We start from the raw sequence: 25,708 nt of genomic DNA on the forward strand, positions 1-25,708 counted from the left end.
TGGGGCCAGACGAATTACGAGGATGTGTACTGCGAGCATGCACTGACCAACTGGCAAGTGTCTTCACTGACATTTTCTCTCCCTGTCCGAGTCTGTAATACCAACATGTTTTAAACAGAACACTATAGTCCCTGTGCCCAAGAACACTAAGGTAACCTGCCTAAATGACTACCGACCCGTAACACTCACATCTGTAGCCATGAAGTGCTTTGAAAGGCTGGTCATGGCTCACATCAACACCATTATCCCAGAAACCCAATCCAATTTGCATACCGCCCTAACAGATCCACAGACGGTGCAATCTCTATTGCAACTCACCCTTTCCCACCTGGACTGTTTCAACTGTTCTGCCTGCGGCTATGGAACCCTGACCTGTTCACCGGATGTGCTACCTAGAGACGGTAGAGATACTCTCAATGATCGGCTATGAAAAGCCAACTGACATTTACTCCTGAGGTGCTGACTTGTTACACCCTCTACAACTACTGTGATTATTATTATTTGACCATGCTGGTCATTTATGAACATTTGAACATCTAGGCCATGTGCTGTTATAATCTCCACCCGGCACAGCCAGAAGAGGACTGGCCACCCCTCATAGCCTGGTTCCTCTCTAGGTTTCTTCCTAGGGTTCTGGCCATTCTAGGGAGTTTTTCCAAGCCACCCCTCATAGCCTGGTTCCTCTCTAGGTTTCTTCCTAGGTTTTGGCCTTTCTAGGGAGTTTTTCCTAGCCCCCGTGCTTCTACACCTGCATCGCTTGCTGTTTGGGGGTTTTAGGCTGGGTTTCTGAACAGCACTTTGAGATATCAGCTGATGTAAGAAGGGCTATATAAATACATTTGATTTGATTTGGACAAAAGGAACACCTACAGTTGAAGTCAGAAGTTTACATACACTTAGGTTGGAGTCATTAAAACTCGTTTTTCATCCACTCCACAAATTTCTTGTTAACAAACTATAGTTTTGGCAAGTCGGTTAGGACATCTACTTTGTGCATGACACAAGTAATTTTTCCAACAATTGTTTACAGACAGATTATTTCACTGTATCACAATTCCAGTGGGTCAGAAGTTTACACTTCACCAAATAGATGGCATCATGAGACAGGAGAATTATGTGGATATATTGAAGCAACATCTCAAGACATCAGTCAGGAAGTTAAAGCTTGGTCGCAAACGGCTCTTCCAAATGGGCAATGACCCCAAGCATACTTCCAAAGTTGTGGCAAAATGGCTTAAGGACAATAAAGTCAAGGTATTGGAGTGGCCATCACAAAGCCCTGACCTCAATCCTATAGAAAATTTGTCGTTCAGAATTGAAAAAGCGTGTGCGACCAAGGATGCCTATAAACTGGTCTCAGTAACACCAGCTCTGTCAGGAGGAATGGGCCAAAATTCACCCAACTTATTGTGGGAAGCTTGTGGAAGGCTACCCGAAACTTTTGACCCAAGTTAAACAATTTAAAGGCAACGCTGCCAAATACTAATTGAGTGTATGTAAACTTCTGACCCACTGGGAACGGGTCAGAAGAATGTTTGAACATCTTGAAGAACAATCTAGCCTTAATGGCCATGTACTCTTAAAATCTCTACCCGGCACAGCCAGAAGAGGACTGGCCACCCCTCATAGCCTGGTTACTCTCTACCCGGCACAGCCAGAAGAGGACTGGCCACCCCTCATAGCCTGGTTCCTCTCTACCCGGCACAGCCAGAAGAGGACTGGCCACCCCTCATAGCCTGGTTCCTCTCTACCCGGCACAGCCAGAAGAGGACTGGCCACCCCTCATAGCCTGGTTACTCTCTACCCAGCACAGCCAGAAGAGGACTGGCCACCCCTCATAGCCTGGTTCCTCTCTACCCAGCACAGCCAGAAGAGGACTGGCCACCCCTCATAGCCTGGTTCCTCTCTACCCAGCACAGCCAGAAGAGGACTGGCCACCCCTCATAGCCTGGTTACTCTCTACCCAGCTCAGCCAGAAGAGGACTGGCCACCCCTCATAGCCTGGTTCCTCTCTACCCGGCACAGCCAGAAGAGGACTGGCCACCCCTCATAGCCTGGTTCCTCTCTACCCGGCACAGCCAGAAGAGGACTGGCCACCCCTCATAGCCTGGTTCCTCTCTACCCGGCACAGCCAGAAGAGGACTGGCCACCCCTCATAGCCTGGTTCCTCTCTACCCAGCACAGCCAGAAGAGGACTGGCCACCCCTCATAGCCTGGTTCCTCTCTACCCAGCTCAGCCAGAAGAGGACTGGCCACCCCTCATAGCCTGGTTCCTCTCTACCCAGCACAGCCAGAAGAGGACTGGCCACCCCTCATAGCCTGGTTACTCTCTACCCAGCACAGCCAGAAGAGGACTGGCCACCCCTCATAGCCTGGTTACTCTCTACCCAGCACAGCCAGAAGAGGACTGGCCACCCCTCATAGCCTGGTTCCTCTCTACCCAGCACAGCCAGAAGAGGACTGGCCACCCCTCATAGCCTGGTTCCTCTCTACCCAGCACAGCCAGAAGAGGACTGGCCACCCCTCATAGCCTGGTTCCTCTCTACCCGGCACAGCCAGAAGAGGACTGGCCACCCCTCATAGCCTGGTTACTCTCTACCCAGCACAGCCAGAAGAGGACTGGCCACCCCTCATAGCCTGGTTCCTCTCTACCCAGCACAGCCAGAAGAGGACTGGCCACCCCTCATAGCCTGGTTCCTCTCTACCCAGCACAGCCAGAAGAGGACTGGCCACCCCTCATAGCCTGGTTCCTCTCTACCCAGCACAGCCAGAAGAGGACTGGCCACCCCTCATAGCCTGGTTCCTCTCTAGGTTTCTTCCTAGGTTCCTGCCTTTCTAGGGAGTTTTTCCTAGCCACAGTGCTTCTACATCTGCATTATTTGTTGTTTGGGTTTTTTGGTAGGGTTTCTGTATAGCACTTTGTGACATCTGCCGATGTAAAAAGTTCTTCATAAATATATTTGATTTTGATTTGATAAAGGGGATGTATTTTACTACAAATAGAAGGGATGCTTCTAAGAAGAGAGTAAGATAAAAACATTTGATTAAGAGTTGATAAAATTGATATTTAAAAACAGATACATGATATTCAAATGTAACGAAAAAACATTTGTTAAATTGTCTTAACCCACCTGTCTGAGGCTTAACTCCTCCCAGGACAGAAGACAGACCTCCAGGAAGCAGGAAGTGACTGGTCACACAGCTTCAAACACAGCATCTCCATGGTTACAACACCAGTGCACCTTTCATTTACATTAGTCTAAAGGCTATGTCAACATGAGCTCATGATCGAGTGATTGAAGTCCAAAGACAAGCAATAGGTGGATTCCATTATGCTGAGCCGATCTGGTCTGTGGCTCGTGACGTGAAGGGAGGAGGGCCCTAACAGGTCATCAGTAGCTGGCTGGGTAGTCTGATTCAGACTGAGGACCCGGGGCCCTAACAGGTCATCAGTAGCTGTCTGGGTAGTCTGATTCAGACTGAGGACCCGGGGCCCTAACAGATCATCAGTAGCTGGCTGGGTAGTCTGATTCAGACTGAGGACCCGGGACCCTAACAGGTCATCAGTAGCTGTGTGTGAAGACCCAGGGCCCTAACAGATCATCAGTAGCTGGCTGGGTAGTCTGATTCAGACTGAGGACCCGGGACCCTAACAGATCATCAGTAGCTGTCTGGGTAGTCTGATTCAGACTGAGGACCCGGGACCCTAACAGGTCATCAGTAGCTGTCTGGGTAGTCTGATTCAGACTGAGGACCCAGGGCCCTAACAGATCATCAGTAGCTGGCTGGGTAGTCTGATTCAGACTGAGGACCCGGGACCCTAACAGGTCATCAGTAGCTGTCTGGGTAGTCTGATTCAGACTGAGGACCCAGGGCCCTAACAGATCATCAGTAGCTGTCTGGGTAGTCTGATTCAGACTGAGGACCCGGGGCCCTAACAGATCATCAGTAGCTGTCTGGGTAGTCTGATTCAGACTGAGGACCCTAACAGATCATCAGTAGCTGGCTGGGTAGTCTGATTCAGACTGAGGACCCGGGGCCCTAACAGGTCATCAGTAGCTGGCTGGGTAGTCTGATTCAGACTGAGGACCCAGGGCCCTAACAGATCATCAGTAGCTGGCTGGGTAGTCTGATTCAGACTGAGGACCCAGGGCCCTAACAGATCATCAGTAGCTGGCTGGGTAGTCTGATTCAGACTGAGGACCCAGGGCCCTAACAGATCATCAGTAGCTGGCTGGGTAGTCTGATTCAGACTGAGGACCCAGGGCCCTAACAGATCATCAGTAGCTGGCTGGGTAGTCTGATTCAGACTGAGGACCCAGGGCCCTAACAGCTCATCAGTAGCTGTCTGGGTAGTCTAATTCAGACTGAGGACCCAGGGCCCTAACAGGTCATCAGTAGCTGGCTGGGTAGTCTGATTCAGACTGAGGACCCAGGGCCCTAACAGGTCATCAGTAGCTGGCTGGGTAGTCTGATTCAGACTGAGGACCCAGGGCCCTAACAGATCATCAGTAGCTGGCTGGGTAGTCTGATTCAGACTGAGGACCCAGGGCCCTAACAGGTCATCAGTAGCTGGCTGGGTAGTCTGATTCAGACTGAGGACCCAGGGCCCTAACAGGTCATCAGTAGCTGGCTGGGTAGTCTGATTCAGACTGAGGACCCAGGGCCCTAACAGCTCATCAGTAGCTGTCTGGGTAGTCTGATTCAGACTGAGGACCCAGGGCCCTAACAGGTCATCAGTAGCTGGCTGGGTAGTCTGATTCAGACTGAGGACCCAGGGCCCTAACAGGTCATCAGTAGCTGGCTGGGTAGTCTGATTCAGACTGAGGACCCAGGACCCTGTCAGGTCTTATTTTCTGTTATCATTACAATCTGAGGATTTTAAGACTAACCACTCTCATTCAACAGTAGTGTTTACCTGGGTCTGTCCTCTGGGTCTGTAGTGTTGCTGGTGTTATTAACCATGTACTTCCTGTATACAGACTTAAACACAGCGTCCTGGTCCTCCCATTGGCGACTGCTGATCAGGTGGTTCTGTCCTGAGCCAATCACATTGCCGTCCTCGGTCTTCTGCAACACCTCAAATGGACTCTTCATGGTGGAGCCTATCAAATAGTCTTCCTGTTATTCTCACGTTGACACAATGTCTTTACAATATATATTTTTTAAACTACTGTTAGGTTACCGGGTCGTTCCACCTCAAAAAGCACAATGAGGATTTTGACACCCACAATCTCAGATCGTTCTGAAATCATTTCTGTTGTTAGAAACAGATAAGATTAGCATTCCTGCAACATTATTTTGTTGAAATATAATTTGACATCTGAGAAATTAAGCTAATTGATTGCAGCCAAATTGGCCTTTTTAATTTATAGGATTCATATAATATTCCATAAATATAGTACCTAACATCCAATAACACCCAACTTTTTCTACCAATGAGTCCGACATGAGGAATACAAAAGGAATGGTCAACAGCCACCCAGACCCCACAGACACACACACACACACACACACACACACACCAACAACGACAATACAGATTCTGACCACTAGATGATGCTGTTCATGCTATTAGGTGGAAAAAGTTTGAAGACCCCCCCCCCAGTGTTAAAGGGATTGTTCACCTAAATTGCAAAATGACATTGGTTGTCTATTGACCAGGTGTGACAGCAACCCATGCTTGGGTTTTTAGCCACTGTTTTGAGTGCTAACTTCTTAGCATTTGTGGCACAAATTCAATAAAGTCAATGGTACTTATAATAGCATTTCCATGCTTCATGTTCATTAGAATACTATATAGGTAATAGGCTGACATGTTTTACAAACCGTGAGACACATGCCGCAAGAGGTCTCTTCACAGTCCCCAAGTCCAGATCAGACTATGGGAGGAGCACAGTACTACATAGAGCCATGACTACATGGAACTCTATTCCACATCAGGTAACTGACGCAGCAGGAGAATCAGATTTAAAAAGCAGGTAAAAATACACCTTATGGAACAGCGAGGACTGTGAAGAGACACAAACATAGGCACAGACACATGCATACACACACACACACACACGATAACATACACACTATACACACACACACACACACACACACGATAACATACACACTATACACACACACACACGATAACATACACACTATACACACACACACATGATAACATACACACTATACACACACACACACGATAACATACACACTATACACACACACACATGATAACATACACACTATACACACACACACACGATAACATACACACTATACACACACACACATGATAACATACACACTATACACACACACACACACACACATGATAACATACACACTATACACACACACACACACGATAACATACACACTATACACACACACACATGATAACATACACACTATACACACACACACATGATAACATACACACTATACACACACACACATGATAACATACACACTATACACACACACACACGATAACATACACACTATACACACACACACATGATAACATACACACTATACACACACACACATGATAACATACACACTATACACACACACACGATAACATACACACTATACACACACACACACGATAACATACACACTATACACACACACACATGATAACATACACACTATACACACACACACATGATAACATACACACTATACACACACACACACGATAACATACACACTATACACACACACACACGATAACATACACACTATACACACACACACACGATAACATACACACTATACACACACACACACACACACACACACACACACACACACACACACACACACACACACACACACAACAATAACATATGCACAGACACACACACGATAGCATAAGCACTATACACACACACACACACACACAATAACATATGCACAGACACACACACGATAGCATAAGCACTATACAAACACACAATAACATAAGCACTATACACACACACACACACACACACACACACAATAACATATGCACTATACACACACACACACACACACGATAACATAAGCACTATACACACACACACGGACACATAGATTTTGCATTGTAGATATGTGGTAGTGGAGTATGGGCCTGAGGGCACACAGTGTGTTGTGAATTCTGTAAAATTTTAAAATTATATAACTACCTTCATTTTTCCAGACCCCAAGAAGAGAAGCTGCTGTCTTGGCAGTCCATAATAAATACAAATCATCCTAAAGTATCAAAAATGTATTGTGTAACTGTATTATCTTAGATATGAAGCACAAAAATGTTAATATATGTACCGTTGACTTGCGGGATTCGTGCCACAAATGACCTCCTCCTCTCCCTGGACCTCCTCCTCTCCCTGGACCTCCTCCTCCTCCTCTCCCTGGACCTCCTCCTCCTCCTCTCCCTGGACCTCCTCCTCTCCCTGGACCTCCTCCTCTCCCTGGACCTCCTCCTCCTCCTCTCCCTGGACCTCCTCCTCCTCCTCTCCCTGGACCTCCTCCTCCTCCTCTCCCTGGACCTCCTCCTCCTCCTCTCCCTGGACCTCCTCCTCCTCCTCCTCTCCCTAGACCTCCTCCTCCTCCTCTCCCTGGACCCCCCTCCTCCTCCTCTCCCTGGACCTCCTCCTCTCCCTGGACCTCCTCCTCTCCCTAGACCTCCTCCTCCTCCTCTCCCTGGACCCCCTCCTCCTCCTCTCCCTGGACCTCCTCCTCCTCCTCTCCCTGGACCTCCTCCTCCTCCTCTCCCTGGACCTCCTCCTCTCCCTGGACCTCCTCCTCCTCCTCCTCTCCCTGGACCTCCTCCTCTCCCTGGACCTCCTCCTCCTCCTCTCCCTGGACCTACTCCTCCTCCTCCTCTCCTGGACCTACTCCTCCTCCTCCTCTCCCTGGACCTCCTCCTCCTCCTCTCCCTGGACCTCCTCCTCCTCCTCCTCCTCTCCCTGGACCTCCTCCTCCTCCTCCTCTCCCTGGACCTCCTCCTCCTCTCCCTGGACCTCCTCCTCCTCCTCTCCCTGGACCTCCTCCTCCTCTCCCTGGACCTCCTCCTCCTCTTCTCCCTGGACCTCCTCCTCCTCTTCTCCCTGGACCTACTCCTCCTCTCCCTAGACCTACTCCTCCTCCTCTCCCTAGACCTACTCCTCCTCCTCTCCCTGGACCTCCTCCTCCTCCTCTCCCTGGACCTCCTCCTCCTCCTCTCCCTGGACCTCCTCCTCCTCTCCCTGGACCTCCTCCTCCTCTTCTCCCTGGACCTCCTCCTCCTCTTCTCCCTGGACCTACTCCTCCTCTCCCTAGACCTACTCCTCCTCCTCTCCCTGGACCTACTCCTCCTCCTCGCCCTGGACCTCCTCCTCTCCCTGGACCACCACCTCACTGGACCTCCACCTACTCCTCCTTCTCTCCCTGGACCTCCTCCTCCTCCTCTCCCTGGACCTCCTCCTCCTCCTCTCCCTGGACCTCCTCCTCCTCCTCCTCTCCCTGGACCTCCTCCTCCTCCTCTCCCTGGACCTCCTCCTCCTCCTCTCCCTGGACCTCCTCCTCCTCCTCTCCCTGGACCTCCTCCTCCTCCTCTCCCTGGACCTCCTCCTCCTCCTCTCCCTGGACCTCCTCCTCTCCCTGGACCTCCTCCTCCTCCTCCTCTCCCTGGACCTCCTCCTCTCCCTGGACCTCCTCCTCTCCCTGGACCTCCTCCTCCTCCTCCCTCTCCCTGGACCTCCTCCTCCTCCTCTCCCTGGACCTCCTCCCCCTCCTCTCCCTGGACCTCCTCCTCTCCCTGGACCTCCTCCTCTCCCTGGACCTCCTCCTCCTCCTCCTCTCCCTGGACCTCCTCCTCCTCCTCTCCCTGGACCTCCTCCTCCTCTCCCTGGACCCCCTCCTCTCCCTGGACCTCCTCCTCCTCCTCTCCCTGGACCTCCTCCTCCTCCTCTCCCTCGACCTCCTCCTCCTCCTCTCCCTGGACCTCCTCCTCCTCCTCTCCCTGGACCTCCTCCTCCTCTCCCTAGACCTCCTCCTCCTCCTCTCCCTGGACCCCCTCCTCCTCCTCTCCCTGGACCTCCTCCTCTCCCTGGACCTCCTCCTCCTCCTCTCCCTGGACCCCCTCCTCCTCCTCTCCCTGGACCTCCTCCTCCTCCTCTCCCTGGACCTCCTCCTCCTCCTCTCCCTGGACCTCCTCCTCTCCCTGGACCTCCTCCTCTCCCTGGACCTCCTCCTCCTCCTCCTCTCCCTGGACCTCCTCCTCTCCCTGGACCTCCTCCTCCTCCTCTCCCTGGACCTACTCCTCCTCCTCCTCTCCTGGACCTACTCCTCCTCCTCTCCCTGGACCTCCTCCTCCTCCTCTCCCTGGACCTCCTCCTCCTCCTCCTCCTCTCCCTGGACCTCCTCCTCCTCCTCCTCTCCCTGGACCTCCTCCTCCTCTCCCTGGACCTCCTCCTCCTCCTCTCCCTGGACCTCCTCCTCCTCTCCCTGGACCTCCTCCTCCTCTTCTCCCTGGACCTCCTCCTCCTCTTCTCCCTGGACCTACTCCTCCTCTCCCTAGACCTACTCCTCCTCCTCTCCCTAGACCTACTCCTCCTCCTCTCCCTGGACCTCCTCCTCCTCCTCTCCCTGGACCTCCTCCTCCTCCTCTCCCTGGACCTCCTCCTCCTCTCCCTGGACCTCCTCCTCCTCTTCTCCCTGGACCTCCTCCTCCTCTTCTCCCTGGACCTCCACCTCCCTGGACCTCCTCCTCCTCCTCCTCTCCCTGGACCTCCACCTCCCTGGATTGGCGTGGGGGGGGCGGTCCGTGGATGGATTTTGACCATTTATTTAGATTCCTCATATGGGACTCATTGTTAGACATAAAGTTGGGTCCAAATTGGATGTTAGGTAGTATATTTATTGAATATTATATGAATCCTATAAATTTAAAATAAATCAATAAGTTTAATTTCTCAGAGATCAAATGATATTTAAACAAAATAATGATTAAGGAATGCTAATCTCATCTGTTTCTACAACAGAAACAATTTCAGAAGGATCTGAGATGGTGGGTGTCTAGTTAAAATGCCATGGAACGGCCATGACCTGTTAAATGTTGGTACGACAGTATGTCACGGGAAGTACCTGTGTGGGGTTTAGGTGGTTTGATCTTCATCAGCATGGTGACAGGAGACAGTTTGCCTGTATCTCCTACTCCAGGTGTATGCTGGGACAGCTCTTTCAGCCAGGAGTCTTTAGGGAACCTGTACACCTCTAAACACTGACAACCATTATCTGGTGGGAGAAATGAAGAAAAATATGAGGATTGAATGAAATATTCTACATGCATGCATACTTAGGACTGGACTAAACAGATGAAAAAAGGTCCTTTTGTTTTGCAGTCCTCTCATTTCAGTTAGGAGGTCTGATTGAGCTGAGCTCTCCCACACAGATCCCAGGCGATCACTTCCGTCACTCGTCAATCTTTTGAACTGTTGTGAAGCAGGGTACAGGACACTGTTGTGAAGCAGGGTACCCGGACACTGTTGTGAAGCAGGGTCCAGGACACTGTTGGGAAGCAGGGTACCAGGACACTGTTGTGAAGCAGGTGCCAGGCCACTGTTGTGAAGCCAGGTGCCAGGACACTGTTGTGAAGCAGGTTGCCAGAACACTGTTGTGAAGCAGGGTGTCAGGACACTGTTGTGAAGCAGGGTCCAGGACACTGTTGTGAAGCAGGGTACAGGACACTGTTGTGAAGCAGGGTCCAGGACACTGTTGTGAAGCAGGTTGCCAGAACACTGTTGTGAAGCAGGGTGTCAGGACACTGTTGTGAAGCAGGGTCCAGGACACTGTTGTGAAGCAGGGTCCAGGACACTGTTGTGAAGCAGGGTACAGGACACTGTTGTGAAGCAGGTTGCCAGAACACTGTTGTGAAGCAGGTTGCCAGAACACTGTTGTGAAGCAGGGTGTCAGGACACTGTTGTGAAGCAGGGTCCAGGACACTGTTGTGAAGCAGGGTACAGGACACTGTTGTGAAGCAGGGTACAGGACACTGTTGTGAAGCAGGGTACAGGACACTGTTGTGAAGCAGGGTACCAGGACACTGTTGGGAAGCAGGGTACAGGACACTGTTGTGAAGCAGGGTCCAGGACACTGTTGTGAAGCAGGTTGCCAGAACACTGTTGTGAAGCAGGGTGCCAGAACACTGTTGTGAAGCAGGTTGCCAGGACACTGTTGTGAAGCAGGTTGCCAGAACACTGTTGTGAAGCAGGGTGCCAGAACACTGTTGTGAAGCAGGTTGCCAGAACACTGTTGTGAAGCAGGGTGCCAGAACACTGTTGTGAAGCAGGGTCCAGGACACTGTTGTGAAGCAGGTTGCCAGGACACTGTTGTGAAGCAGGTTGCCAGGACACTGTTGTGAAGCCAGGGTCCAGGACACTTGACTTGTAACTACCCTCCACTAGAAACAGTATTGTTTATACTCATACCACAGATAATCAATAAATTACTGTGTTGTCTAATTGTTCAAGTGAACCACTGACATTTAAGTCAGTTTAATATTCAGGATTATGTATTCAGCATTATGCAGATGAGGCGTGACCATGATCTGTGTTGTGATAAACCTTACAGCTGATGGTAGCAGCTCCGTAGTCTCCCCCTCTGGACAGTTCAAACTTCACACAGACACTTCTCTGGTTGAGGTCATCCTGGTCACATTAAAAGGTTCATGATATAATATAATATAATGATATAATCTAATGATATAATGATATAATCTAATGATATAATATAATGATAACTGGGATGAAATAAAAGGTTAATGATATAATCTATTCATAACTGGGATGAAACCAGCTAGACAAACTATGTCCATTGCCTTCCACCTCAGACTCTGCAATCACCCGCCAATCACTGACAGGGACCTTGCTATCCGGGATCCTTGGGACGTCCCTACCCTGTTGAGGTTTTTACGCCATTTAACAGACGCTCTTATCCAGAGCTGCTTACAGGAGGAGTTATGGTCAATGACATCTTTTCTTTCTTCAACTAGTCAGCTGGGGGTTCGAACCAGCAACGTTTCGGTTACTGTCCCAACGCTCTGAACCTCTAGGGCTACCTGCCACCCCCCGTTTAAATATAACATGGTTAGGGTTAGGTAAGGGTTAAGGTTAAGGTAGGGCTGTTTGGGTGACTATCACAGCCACACCAGCAGTCATGAGTCAGGACCACAGTCACATTTCACATGACTGCTGAGTCACAGTAATCTTCTCCGATGCGCTCTGTACATGAATGGCGCTGATGCATTGGTGGTACCCGACTTGCTAATGACAGGACCTAATGGCCTGGTACTCAGGGCTCTATTGTCCCTCCATCAGGTCCTAATGGCCTGGTACTCAGGGCTCTATTGTCCCTCCATCAGGTCCTAATGGCCTGGTACTCAGGGCTCTATTGTCCCTCCATCAGGTCCTAATGGCCTGGTACTCAGGGCTCTATTGTCCCTCCATCAGGTCCTAATGCCCTGGTACTCAGGGCTCTATTGTCCCTCCATCAGGTCCTAATGGCCTGGTACTCAGGGCTCTATTGTCCCTCCATCAGGTCCTAATGGCCTGGTACTCAGGGCTCTATTGTCCCTCCATCAGGTCCTAATGGCCTGGTACTCAGGGCTCTATTGTCCCTCCATCAGGTCCTAATGGCCTGGTACTCAGGGCTCTATTGTCCCTCCATCAGGTCCTATTGGCCTGGTACTCAGGGCTCTATTGTCCCTCCATCAGGTCCTAATGGCCTGGTACTCAGGGCTCTATTGTCCCTCCATCAGGTCCTAATGGCCTGGTACTCAGGGCTCTATTGTCCCTCCATCAGGTCCTAATGGCCTGGTACTCAGGGCTCTATCTAATGGCCTGGTACTCAGGGCTCTATTGTCCCTCCATCAGGTCCTAATGGCCTGGTACTCAGGTCTATATTGTCCCAGTAATCACTCTGACATCAATGCAAATGCGATCGAAAAATCGCATCAAACCCTTGTCTTCAAAACAGTATCATACTTTTAAAATTCAATTAGGCTACATTGTTTTGACCTCACTGTGATTGATCAATATGAAGAAATAACTTCAACAGGTTGAAACTTAGTGGAAACATGGTCATTGGATGTTGTTTCTGTCACGTCCTGACCAGCAGATGGAGCTGTTGTTGTAGTTTTGGGGTCAGGACGTGGCAGTCTTGTGTGTGTGATTGTTCTGTGTATAGCCTTGTGCCTTACCAGACTGTTTATTTGTCGAGTGTTCGTTTTTTGTGTTTTGTTATTTTGTATGGTCATTTTTGAGATTAATTAAAAATCAAGATGAGCATTCACGTACCTGCTGCGTATTGGTCCACATTTTCTGATGACGATTTCGCATTATCGTCAGAAGACGAAGACAATTGTGACAATATTAGACCTGTTGCATACTCCTCAGCCTATACATGAGCTCAAGCCCCCCCCCAAAAAAAAATTACAGAATTTAATACAATGATTGTTCTGTTATACAATAGCCTACCGCATTTTACACTTGGCAGAAAAACATAAAAAATGCTATTCTGTTCTTCTGAAATAGATTTTCTTCATATAATAATGTTTCTTTAGACCTGTAAAATAAATTATAGATGTATTGTGACGGTGAATATTAAATGGATTCAGACTTTTCATAAAAAGGTGCACATCAGCGGCTTGTATGCATAGAGGCCTGGAGATGCTAAATGTGTTTATGTTAATGACAGGTCCATTACCGTGAGACCAGCTGTCATTTGCATGACAGTTACCAGCTGACTCAATGTAATGACTGCCGCAGCCCTAGTCCCAAGGATTCCGGATAGCACTAACGTCACTCACACCTGTGAGCTATCACTCACTTATCTAGCCTTGCTGGTGCTCAACGGACCTTCTGAATGCTGCCCCCTAATGGTGGGATGTTATAATGGAAAACTGACTAACGGAATTCCTAACAATAACATATTGCGATAAAAAACAAAACTGAATCAAAATGGTCATTAAATAATGATTTCTTTTTTCAGTTAACCCTTATTTTACCAGATCAGTTGACTGAGAACACACTCATTTCCAGCCACGACCTGGGGAATATTTACAGGGGAGAGGATAGAGGGAGGGGGATGAATGAGAAAAAAATAAAGACCAAACTTACCGTTTCATTCATGACTTTTATCAGGTGGCTGGTTTCTGAGTAATAAGCAAAGAGTCTGGCAACACCTACAGTCAGATGAGGAGGTGTAAGAGGAAGAAGTAGAGGAGGAGGGAGAGGTGGAGGGAGAGGAGGAGGTGGGTGAGGAGTTGGTGGAAGAGGAGGGAGAGGAGGAGGGAGAGGAGGAGGTGGGTGAGGAGTTGGTGGAAGAGGAGGGAGAGGAGGAGGGAGATGAGGAGGTGGTGGAAGAGGAGATGGATGAGGGAGAGGAGGAGGGAGAGGAGGAGGTGGGTGAGGAGATGGAGGAAGAGGAGGGAGAGGAGGAGGTGGGTGAGGAGTTGGAGGAAGAGGAGGAGGTGGGTGAGGAGGTGGGTGAGGAGTTGGAAGAAGAGGAGGGAGAGGAGGAGGGAGAGGAGGAGGGAGAGGAGGAGGTGGGTGAGGAGTTGGTGGAAGAGGAGGGAGAGGGAGGAGAAGTGTGAGGAGTTGGTGGAAGAGGAGAAGGAGATGGATGAGGGAGAGGAGGAGGTGGGTGAGGAGTTGGTGGAAGAGGGGGAGAAAGGAGGAAGAGAGGTGGGTGAGGAGTTGGAGGAAGAGGATGGAAGGGGAGATGGATGAGGGAGAGGAGGAGGGAGAGGAGGAGGTGGGTGAGGAGTTGGTGGAAGAGGAGGGAGAGGAGGAGGGAGAGGAGGAGGGAGAGGAGGAGGTGGGTGAGGAGTTGGTGGAAGAGGAGGGAGAGGAGATGGATGAGGGAGAGGAGGAGGTGGGTGAGGAGGTGGTGGAAGAGGAGGGAGAGGAGGAGGGAGAGGAGGAGGGAGAGGAAGAGGTGGGTGAGGAGTTGGAGGAAGAGGATGGAGAGGAGATGGATGAGGGAGAGGAGGAGGTGGGTGAGGAGTTGGAGGAAGAGGAGGGAGAGGAGGAGGTGGGTGAGGAGTTGGAGGAAGAGGAGGAGGTGGGTGAGGAGTTGGAAGAAGAGGAGGGAGAGGAGATGGATGAGGGAGAGGAGGAGGTGGGTGAGGAGTTGGAGACAACTAGAATAGTTTTGGTGTGACCCATAGACATATGATATAATCGTGTTATTCTGTGGTGTGACCCATAGACATATGATATAATAGTGTAATTCTGTGGTGTGACCCATAGACATATGATATAATAGTGTTATTCTGTGGTGTGACCCATAGACATATGATATAATAGTGTAATTCTGTGGTGTGACCCATAGACATATGATATAATAGTGTTATTCTGTGGTGTGACCCATAGACATATGATATAATAGTGTAATTCTGTGGTGTGACCCATAGACATATGATATAATAGTGTAATTCTGTGGTGTGACCCATAGACATATGATATAATAGTGTAATTCTGTGGTGTGACCCATAGACATATGATATAATAGTGTAATTCTGTGGTGTGACCCATAGACATATGATATAATAGTGTTATTCTGTGGTGTGACCCATAGACATATGATATAATAGTGTTATTCTGTGGTGTGACCCATAGACATATGATATAATAGTGTTATTCTGTGGTGTGACCCATAGACATATGATATAATAGTGTTATTCTGTGGTGTTACCCATAGACATATGATATAATAGTGTAATTCTGTGGTGTGACCCATAGACATATGATATAATAGTGTAATTCTGTGGTGTGACCCATAGACATATGATATAATAGTGTAATTCTGTGGCGTGACCCATAGACATATGATATAATAGTGTAATTCTGTGGTGTGACCCATAGACATATGATATAATAGTGTTATTCTGTGGTGTGACCCATAGACATATGATATAATAGTGTAATTCTGTGGTGTGACCCATAGACATATGATATAATAGTGTAATTATGTGGCGTTACCCATAGACATATGATATAATAGTGTTATTATGTGGCGTTACCCATAGACATATGATATAATAGTGTTATTCTGTGGTGTGACCCATAGACATATGATATAATAGTGTTATTATGTGGCGTTACCCATAGACATATGATATAATAGTGTAATTATGTGGTGTGACCCATAGACATATGATATAATAGTGTAATTCTGTGGTGTGACCCATAGACATATGATATAATAGTGTAATTATGTGGCGTTACCCATAGACATATGATATAATAGTGTAATTCTGTGGTGTGACCCATAGACATATGATATAATAGTGTAATTCTGTGGTGTTACCCATAGACATATGATATAATAGTGTAATTCTGTGGTGTGACCCATAGACATATGATATAATAGTGTAATTCTGTGGTGTGACCCATAGACATATGATATAATAGTGTAATTATGTGGCGTGACCCATAGACATATGATATAATAGTGTAATTCTGTGGTGTGACCCATAGACATATGATATAATAGTGTTATTCTGTGGTGTGACCCATAGACATATGATATAATAGTGTAATTCTGTGGTGTGACCCATAGACATATGATATAATAGTGTAATTCTGTGGTGTGACCCATAGACATATGATATAATAGTGTAATTATGTGGCGTTACCCATAGACATATGATATAATAGTGTAATTCTGTGGTGTGACCCATAGACATATGATATAATAGTGTAATTATGTGGCGTTACCCATAGACATATGATATAATAGTGTTATTCTGTGGTGTGACCCATAGACATATGATATAATAGTGTTATTCTGTGGTGTGACCCATAGACATATGATATAATAGTGTTATTCTGTGGCGTTACCCATAGACATATGATATAATAGTGTAATTATGTGGCGTTACCCATAGACATATGATATAATAGTGTTATTCTGTGGTGTGACCCATAGACATATGATATAATAGTGTTATTCTGTGGTGTGACCCATAGACATATGATATAATAGTGTTATTATGTGGCGTTACCCATAGACATATGATATAATAGTGTAATTATGTGGCGTTACCCATAGACATATGATATAATAGTGTTATTCTGTGGCGTGACCCATAGACATATGATATAATAGTGTTATTCTGTGGTGTGACCCATAGACATATGATATAATAGTGTTATTATGTGGCGTTACCCATAGACATATGATATAATAGTGTAATTATGTGGCGTTACCCATAGACATATGATATAATAGTGTAATTCTGTGGTGTGACCCATAGACATATGATATAATAGTGTAATTCTGTGGTGTGACCCATAGACATATGATATAATAGTGTAATTCTGTGGTGTGACCCATAGACATATGATATAATAGTGTAATTATGTGGCGTTACCCATAGACATATGATATAATAGTGTAATTATGTGGCGTTACCCATAGACATATGATATAATAGTGTAATTCTGTGGTGTGACCCATAGACATATGATATAATAGTGTAATTCTGTGGTGTGACCCATAGACATATGATATAATAGTGTTATTCTGTGGTGTGAGCCATAGACATATGATATAATAGTGTTATTCTGTGGTGTGACCCATAGACATATGATATAATAGTGTAATTCTGTGGTGTGACCCATAGACATATGATATAATAGTGTAATTATGTGGCGTTACCCATAGACATATGATATAATAGTGTAATTATGTGGCGTTACCCATAGACATATGATATAATAGTGTAATTCTGTGGTGTGACCCATAGACATATGATATAATAGTGTTATTCTGTGGTGTGACCCATAGACATATGATATAATAGTGTAATTCTGTGGTGTGACCCATAGACATATGATATAATAGTGTAATTATGTGGCGTTACCCATAGACATATGATATAATAGTGTAATTATGTGGCGTTACCCATAGACATATGATATAATAGTGTTATTCTGTGGTGTGACCCATAGACATATGATATAATAGTGTAATTATGTGGCGTTACCCATAGACATATGATATAATAGTGTAATTATGTGGCGTGACCCATAGACATATGATATAATAGTGTAATTATGTGGCGTTACCCATAGACATATGATATAATAGTGTAATTATGTGGCGTTACCCATAGACATATGATATAATAGTGTTATTCTGTGGCGTGACCCATAGACATATGATATAATAGTGTAATTATGTGGCGTTACCCATAGACATATGATATAATAGTGTTATTCTGTGGTGTGACCCATAGACATATGATATAATAGTGTAATTATGTGGCGTTACCCATAGACATATGATATAATAGTGTAATTATGTGGCGTTACCCATAGACATATGATATAATAGTGTAATTATGTGGTGTGACCCATAGACATATGATATAATAGTGTAATTATGTGGCGTGACCCATAGACATATGATATAATAGTGTAATTCTGTGGTGTGACCCATAGACATATGATATAATAGTGTAATTATGTGGCGTTACCCATAGACATATGATATAATAGTGTAATTCTGTGGTGTGACCCATAGACATATGATATAATAGTGTAATTCTGTGGTGTGACCCATAGACATATGATATAATAGTGTAATTCTGTGGTGTGACCCATAGACATATGATATAATAGTGTAATTATGTGGCGTTACCCATAGACATATGATATAATAGTGTAATTCTGTGGTGTGACCCATAGACATATGATATAATAGTGTAATTATGTGGCGTTACCCATAGACATATGATATAATAGTGTAATTATGTGGCGTTACCCATAGACATATGATATAATAGTGTAATTATGTGGCGTTACCCATAGACATATGATATAATAGTGTAATTATGTGGCGTTACCCATAGACATATGATATAATAGTGTAATTATGTGGCGTGACCCATAGACATATGATATAATAGTGTAATTATGTGGCGTTACCCATAGACATATGATATAATAGTGTAATTCTGTGGCGTGACCCATAGACATATGATATAATAGTGTAATTATGTGGCGTTACCCATAGACATATGATATAATAGTGTAATTATGTGGCGTTACCCATAGACATATGATATAATAGTGTTATTCTGTGGTGTGACCCATAGACATATGATATAATAGTGTAATTATGTGGCGTTACCCATAGACATATGATATAATAGTGTAATTATGTGGCGTTACCCATAGACATATGATATAATAGTGTAATTATGTGGCGTTACCCATAGACATATGATATAATAGTGTAATTCTGTGGTGTGACCCATAGACATATGATATAATAGTGTAATTATGTGGCGTTACCCATAGACATATGATATAATAGTGTAATTATGTGGCGTTACCCATAGACATATGATATAATAGTGTAATTATGTGGCGTTACCCATAGACATATGATATAATAGTGTAATTATGTGGCGTTACCCATAGACATATGATATAATAGTGTAATTATGTGGCGTGACCCATAGACATATGATATAATAGTGTAATTATGTGGCGTTACCCATAGACATATGATATAATAGTGTAATTCTGTGGTGTGACCCATAGACATATGATATAATAGTGTAATTATGTGGCGTGACCCATAGACATATGATATAATAGTGTAATTATGTGGCGTTACCCATAGACATATGATATAATAGTGTTATTCTGTGGCGTGACCCATAGACATATGATATAATAGTGTAATTATGTGGCGTTACCCATAGACATATGATATAATAGTGTAATTATGTGGCGTGACCCATAGACATATGATATAATAGTGTAATTATGTGGCGTGACCCATAGACATATGATATAATAGTGTTATTCTGTGGCGTGACCCATAGACATATGATATAATAGTGTAATTATGTGGCGTGACCCATAGACATATGATATAATAGTGTAATTATGTGGCGTTACCCATAGACATATGATATAATAGTGTAATTATGTGGCGTTACCCATAGACATATGATATAATAGTGTAATTATGTGGCGTGACCCATAGACATATGATATAATAGTGTAATTATGTGGCGTTACCCATAGACATATGATATAATAGTGTAATTATGTGGCGTGACCCATAGACATATGATATAATAGTGTAATTCTGTGGTGTGACCCATAGACATATGCTATAATAGTGTAATTATGTGGCGTTACCCATAGACATATGATATAATAGTGTAATTCTGTGGCGTGACCCATAGACATATGATATAATAGTGTAATTATGTGGCGTTACCCATAGACATATGATATAATAGTGTAATTATGTGGCGTGACCCATAGACATATGATATAATAGTGTAATTATGTGGCGTGACCCATAGACATATGATATAATAGTGTAATTATGTGGCGTTACCCATAGACATATGATATAATAGTGTAATTATGTGGCGTGACCCATAGACATATGATATAATAGTGTAATTATGTGGCGTGACCCATAGACATATGATATAATAGTGTAATTCTGTGGCGTGACCCATAGACATATGATATAATAGTGTAATTATGTGGCGTGACCCATAGACATATGATATAATAGTGTTATTCTGTGGTGTTACCCATAGACATATGATATAATAGTGTAATTATGTGGCGTTACCCATAGACATATGATATAATAGTGTAATTATGTGGCGTGACCCATAGACATATGATATAATAGTGTAATTCTGTGGCGTGACCCATAGACATATGATATAATAGTGTAATTCTGTGGCGTTACCCATAGACATATGATATAATAGTGTAATTATGTGGCGTTACCCATAGACATATGATATAATAGTGTAATTATGTGGCGTTACCCATAGACATATGATATAATAGTGTAATTATGTGGCGTTACCCATAGACATATGATATAATAGTGTTATTCTGTGGTGTGACCCATAGACATATGATATAATAGTGTAATTATGTGGCGTTACCCATAGACATATGATATAATAGTGTAATTATGTGGCGTTACCCATAGACATATGATATAATAGTGTAATTATGTGGCGTGACCCATAGACATATGATATAATAGTGTAATTATGTGGCGTGACCCATAGACATATGATATAATAGTGTAATTATGTGGCGTTACCCATAGATATATGATATAATAGTGTAATTATGTGGCGTGACCCATAGACATATGATATAATAGTGTAATTATGTGGCGTGACCCATAGACATATGATATAATAGTGTAATTATGTGGCGTGACCCATAGACATATGATATAATAGTGTAATTATGTGGCGTTACCCATAGACATATGATATAATAGTGTAATTATGTGGCGTGACCCATAGACATATGATATAATAGTGTAATTATGTGGCGTGACCCATAGACATATGATATAATAGTGTAATTATGTGGCGTGACCCATAGACATATGATATAATAGTGTAATTATGTGGCGTGACCCATAGACATATGATATAATAGTGTAATTATGTGGCGTTACCCATAGACATATGATATAATAGTGTAATTATGTGGCGTTACCCATAGACATATGATATAATAGTGTTATTCTGTGGTGTGACCCATAGACATATGATATAATAGTGTAATTATGTGGCGTTACCCATAGACATATGATATAATAGTGTTATTCTGTGGTGTGACCCATAGACATATGATATAATAGTGTAATTATGTGGCGTTACCCATAGACATATGATATAATAGTGTAATTATGTGGCGTTACCCATAGACATATGATATAATAGTGTAATTATGTGGTGTGACCCATAGACATATGATATAATAGTGTAATTATGTGGCGTGACCCATAGACATATGATATAATAGTGTAATTCTGTGGTGTGACCCATAGACATATGATATAATAGTGTAATTATGTGGCGTTACCCATAGACATATGATATAATAGTGTAATTCTGTGGTGTGACCCATAGACATATGATATAATAGTGTAATTATGTGGCGTTACCCATAGACATATGATATAATAGTGTAATTATGTGGCGTGACCCATAGACATATGATATAATAGTGTAATTATGTGTGCGTACCCATAGACATATGATATAATAGTGTAATTCTGTGGTGTGACCCATAGACATATGATATAATAGTGTTATTCTGTGGTGTGACCCATAGACATATGATATAATAGTGTAATTATGTGGCGTTACCCATAGACATATGATATAATAGTGTAATTCTGTGGTGTGACCCATAGACATATGATATAATAGTGTAATTATGTGGCGTTACCCATAGACATATGATATAATAGTGTAATTCTGTGGCGTGACCCATAGACATATGATATAATAGTGTAATTCTGTGGCGTTACCCATAGACATATGATATAATAGTGTAATTCTGTGGTGTGACCCATAGACATATGATATAATAGTGTTATTCTGTGGCGTTACCCATAGACATATGATATAATAGTGTAATTATGTGGCGTTACCCATAGACATATGATATAATAGTGTAATTCTGTGGTGTGACCCATAGACATATGATATAATAGTGTAATTCTGTGGTGTGACCCATAGACATATGATATAATAGTGTAATTATGTGGCGTTACCCATAGACATATGATATAATAGTGTTATTCTGTGGCGTTACCCATAGACATATGATATAATAGTGTAATTATGTGGCGTTACCCATAGACATATGATATAATAGTGTAATTATGTGGCGTTACCCATAGACATATGATATAATAGTGTAATTATGTGGCGTTACCCATAGACATATGATATAATAGTGTAATTATGTGGCGTGACCCATAGACATATGATATAATAGTGTAATTATGTGGCGTTACCCATAGACATATGATATAATAGTGTAATTATGTGGCGTGACCCATAGACATATGATATAATAGTGTAATTCTGTGGCGTTACCCATAGACATATGATATAATAGTGTAATTATGTGGCGTTACCCATATCATCCAGGGATGCCAGCAGGTAGGCCATCTCCCCCAGACAGGTGATGTGAAGAGAGGTGATCTCTACCTGGTCCTCCTGCCATACTGGCACACAGTAGGGAGAGGAAGAGGAGGCGGTGATGATACCCTGGGGCTGAGCCATAACAGACAGGCCGTGGGGGTGACCCAGGAAGATGTACCTGCCATCCTCAGGGCAGGCCAAGCAGTTGGTCCTCACAGGGAGCTGGGGAACAAATACAGGATATGTGTTGGACTGTCATGTGGTGGACACATTTAGACTGGGTTTTATGCATCAACTTTCTATCATTTCAATAACAGAACAGAAGTTTTATAAGGCTAAAAAGATAAATGAGAAATTATATGGGTTAGTACCTTTACGTCCCCTGAGACCTGCATAATGGGTATAGCTTTATTAGCTTGCTCTGTGAGCCTGGCAGTTTCTCTCTGTGAGATGAAGTCCCATGCCCTGTCTAGCAGTCTGTCCAGGACCTTGTCTATCATTCTGAACGGCTGGGGCAGCTGGTCCTGGAGTTGGTCCGGGTCACTCAGGAACAACTCCTGCTCCTCATCACCCTGGCTGCTGTCGGATGGCTCGGGGATATCTGCAGGCCCTTTTCTGATGTAGACTGGCATCCTGCTGAGAAACCGGATATGTCGTAACGTCATCAACGTCATCAATACCATACCCCTTTTGATCGATCAACCAATCAAGAGTGTTCTGCCTTAACACTGATTGGAAAGTTGTCCTGCCCGAGGTGCTAGCTAGTGTGGTCCCGTGTGGCTCAGTTGGTAGAGCATGGTGTTTGCAATGCCACGGTTGTGGGTTCGATTCCCACGGGGGACCAGTATGGAAGAAAAATAAATCTAATAAAAATGTATGAAATGTATGCACTCACTACTGTAAGTCGCTCTGGATGAGAGCGTCTGCTAAATGACTAAAATGTTTTAAAAAAAATGTAAAATGTCGTCTCGTTATTAGCTAACGTTACGTTAGCATCAGTGGCATCGGAAACAAACATTGTGAAGCTTTGCACACAGACTTTTCTCAAAACTCTTCTGCCAAGAGACACAGAACTACTTGCTAGTTAATATACTGTCGACACAAAATAAAATTACATTTGGCTTCATTGCTCACGTTGAAGTTACTATTACCTTTCACGTCAGAAATTAATTAACCAAACCCTAATCCCGTCCTTGACATATGATCCTTGCTAATTTGGATTTTGGGATATTTCTACCCAACTGAAGTTGAAAATGAAAATGATCCGGTAAAGCACTGACGGAGCAACGCATTTTCTTCCGGTGAGTTGTGTGGTGTCGTCATGACAACAGCGCCTCTCGAGAGGACTGCGCCTCCCCTTTACTCTGCTTCCGGTGAGTTGTGTGGTGTCGTCATGACAACAGCGCCTCTCGAGAGGTCTGCGCCTCCCTTTACTCTCCTTCTGGTAACCAACGGTCAAGCCTCAAGCTAACTGGCTACCGTGAGAGAGGTCTGCGCCTCCCTTTACTCTGCTTCTGGTAACCAACGGTCAAGCCTCAAGCTAACTGGCTACCGTGAGAGAGATCTGCGCCTCCCCTTTACTCTCCTTCTGGTAACCAACGGTCAAGCCTCAAGCTAACTGGCTACCGTGAGAGAGGTCTGCGCCTCCCTTTACTCTGCTTCTGGTAACCAACGGTCAAGCCTCAAGCTAACTGGCTACCGTGAGAGAGGTCTGCGCCTCCCCTTTACTCTCCTTCTGGTAACCAACGGTCAAGCCTCAAGCTAACTGGCTACCGTGAGAGAGGTCTGCGCCTCCCCTTTACTCTGCTTCTGGTAACCAACGGTCAAGCCTCAAGCTAACTGGCTACCGTGAGAGAGGTCTGCTCCTCCCCTTTACTCTGCTTTGGTAACCAACGGTCAAGCCTCAAGCTAACTGGCTACCGTGAGAGAGGTCTGCGCCTCCCCTTTACTCTGCTTCCGGTAATCAACGGTCAAGCCTCAAGCTAACTGGCTACCGTGAGAGAGGTCTGCGCCTCCCCTTTACTCTGCTTCCGGTAACCAACGGTCAAGCCTCAAGCTAACTGGCTACCGTGAGAGAGGTCTGCGCCTCCCCTTTACTCTGCTTCCGGTAACCAATGGTCAAGCCTCAAGCTAACTGGCTACCGTGAGAGAGGTCTGCACCTCCCCTTTACTCTGCTTCTGGTAACCAACGGTCAAGCCTCAAGCTAACTGGCTACCGTGAGAGAGATCTGCGCCTCCCTTTACTCTGCTTCTGGTAACCAACGGTCAAGCCTCAAGCTAACTGGCTACCGTGAGAGAGGTCTGCGCCTCCCCTTTACTCTGCTTCTGGTAACCAACGGTCAAGCCTCAAGCTAACTGGCTACCGTGAGAGAGATCTGCGCCTCCCTTTACTCTGCTTCTGGTAACCAACGGTCAAGCCTCAAGCTAACTGGCTACCGTGAGAGAGATCTGCGCCTCCCCTTTACTCTCCTTCTGGTAACCAACGGTCAAGCCTCAAGCTAACTGGCTACCGTGAGAGAGGTCTGCGCCTCCCCTTTACTCTGCTTCTGGTAACCAACGGTCAAGCCTCAAGCTAACTGGCTACCGTGAGAGAGATCTGCTCCTCCCCTTTACTCTGCTTCTGGTAACCAACGGTCAAGCCTCAAGCTAACTGGCTACCGTGAGAGAGGTCTGCGCCTCCCCTTTACTCTGCTTCCGGTAATCAACGGTCAAGCC

General features: G+C 45.1%; 1 protein-coding gene across 5 annotated transcripts in view; it reads right to left on the minus strand.

Annotated features, from left to right (window-relative positions):
• Window positions 1–24,415, minus strand: part of wdr93 (WD repeat domain 93) — a 45,538-nt gene extending 21,123 nt beyond the window's left edge. For 2 of the 5 annotated variants that reach the window (XM_045708341.1, XM_045708339.1), the window contains exons 1-9: window positions 24,145–24,401; window positions 23,365–23,626; window positions 22,987–23,215; window positions 14,151–14,215; window positions 13,329–13,352; window positions 11,603–11,681; window positions 10,120–10,269; window positions 4,919–5,105; window positions 3,132–3,202 (exon numbers count right to left, since the gene is read on the minus strand). In XM_045708341.1, coding sequence (XP_045564297.1) covers window positions 3,132–3,202; window positions 4,919–5,105; window positions 10,120–10,269; window positions 11,603–11,681; window positions 13,329–13,352; window positions 14,151–14,215; window positions 22,987–23,215; window positions 23,365–23,625 — 1,066 coding nt within the window. In that variant the 5' untranslated portion in view covers window position 23,626; window positions 24,145–24,401. Of the gene's footprint in view, window positions 1–3,131; window positions 3,203–4,918; window positions 5,106–10,119; window positions 10,270–11,602; window positions 11,682–13,328; window positions 13,353–14,150; window positions 14,216–22,986; window positions 23,216–23,364; window positions 23,630–24,144 lie in introns of all 5 variants that reach the window. The other 3 variants (XR_006762185.1, XM_045708338.1, XM_045708340.1) reach the window with 3 other exon arrangements.
• Between the last annotated feature and the right edge of the window lie 1,293 nt (window positions 24,416–25,708).

Source organism: Salmo salar, chromosome ssa26, assembly GCF_905237065.1.
Source record: "Salmo salar chromosome ssa26, Ssal_v3.1, whole genome shotgun sequence".
In the NCBI taxonomy this organism is placed as follows: Eukaryota; Metazoa; Chordata; class Actinopteri; order Salmoniformes; family Salmonidae; genus Salmo; species Salmo salar.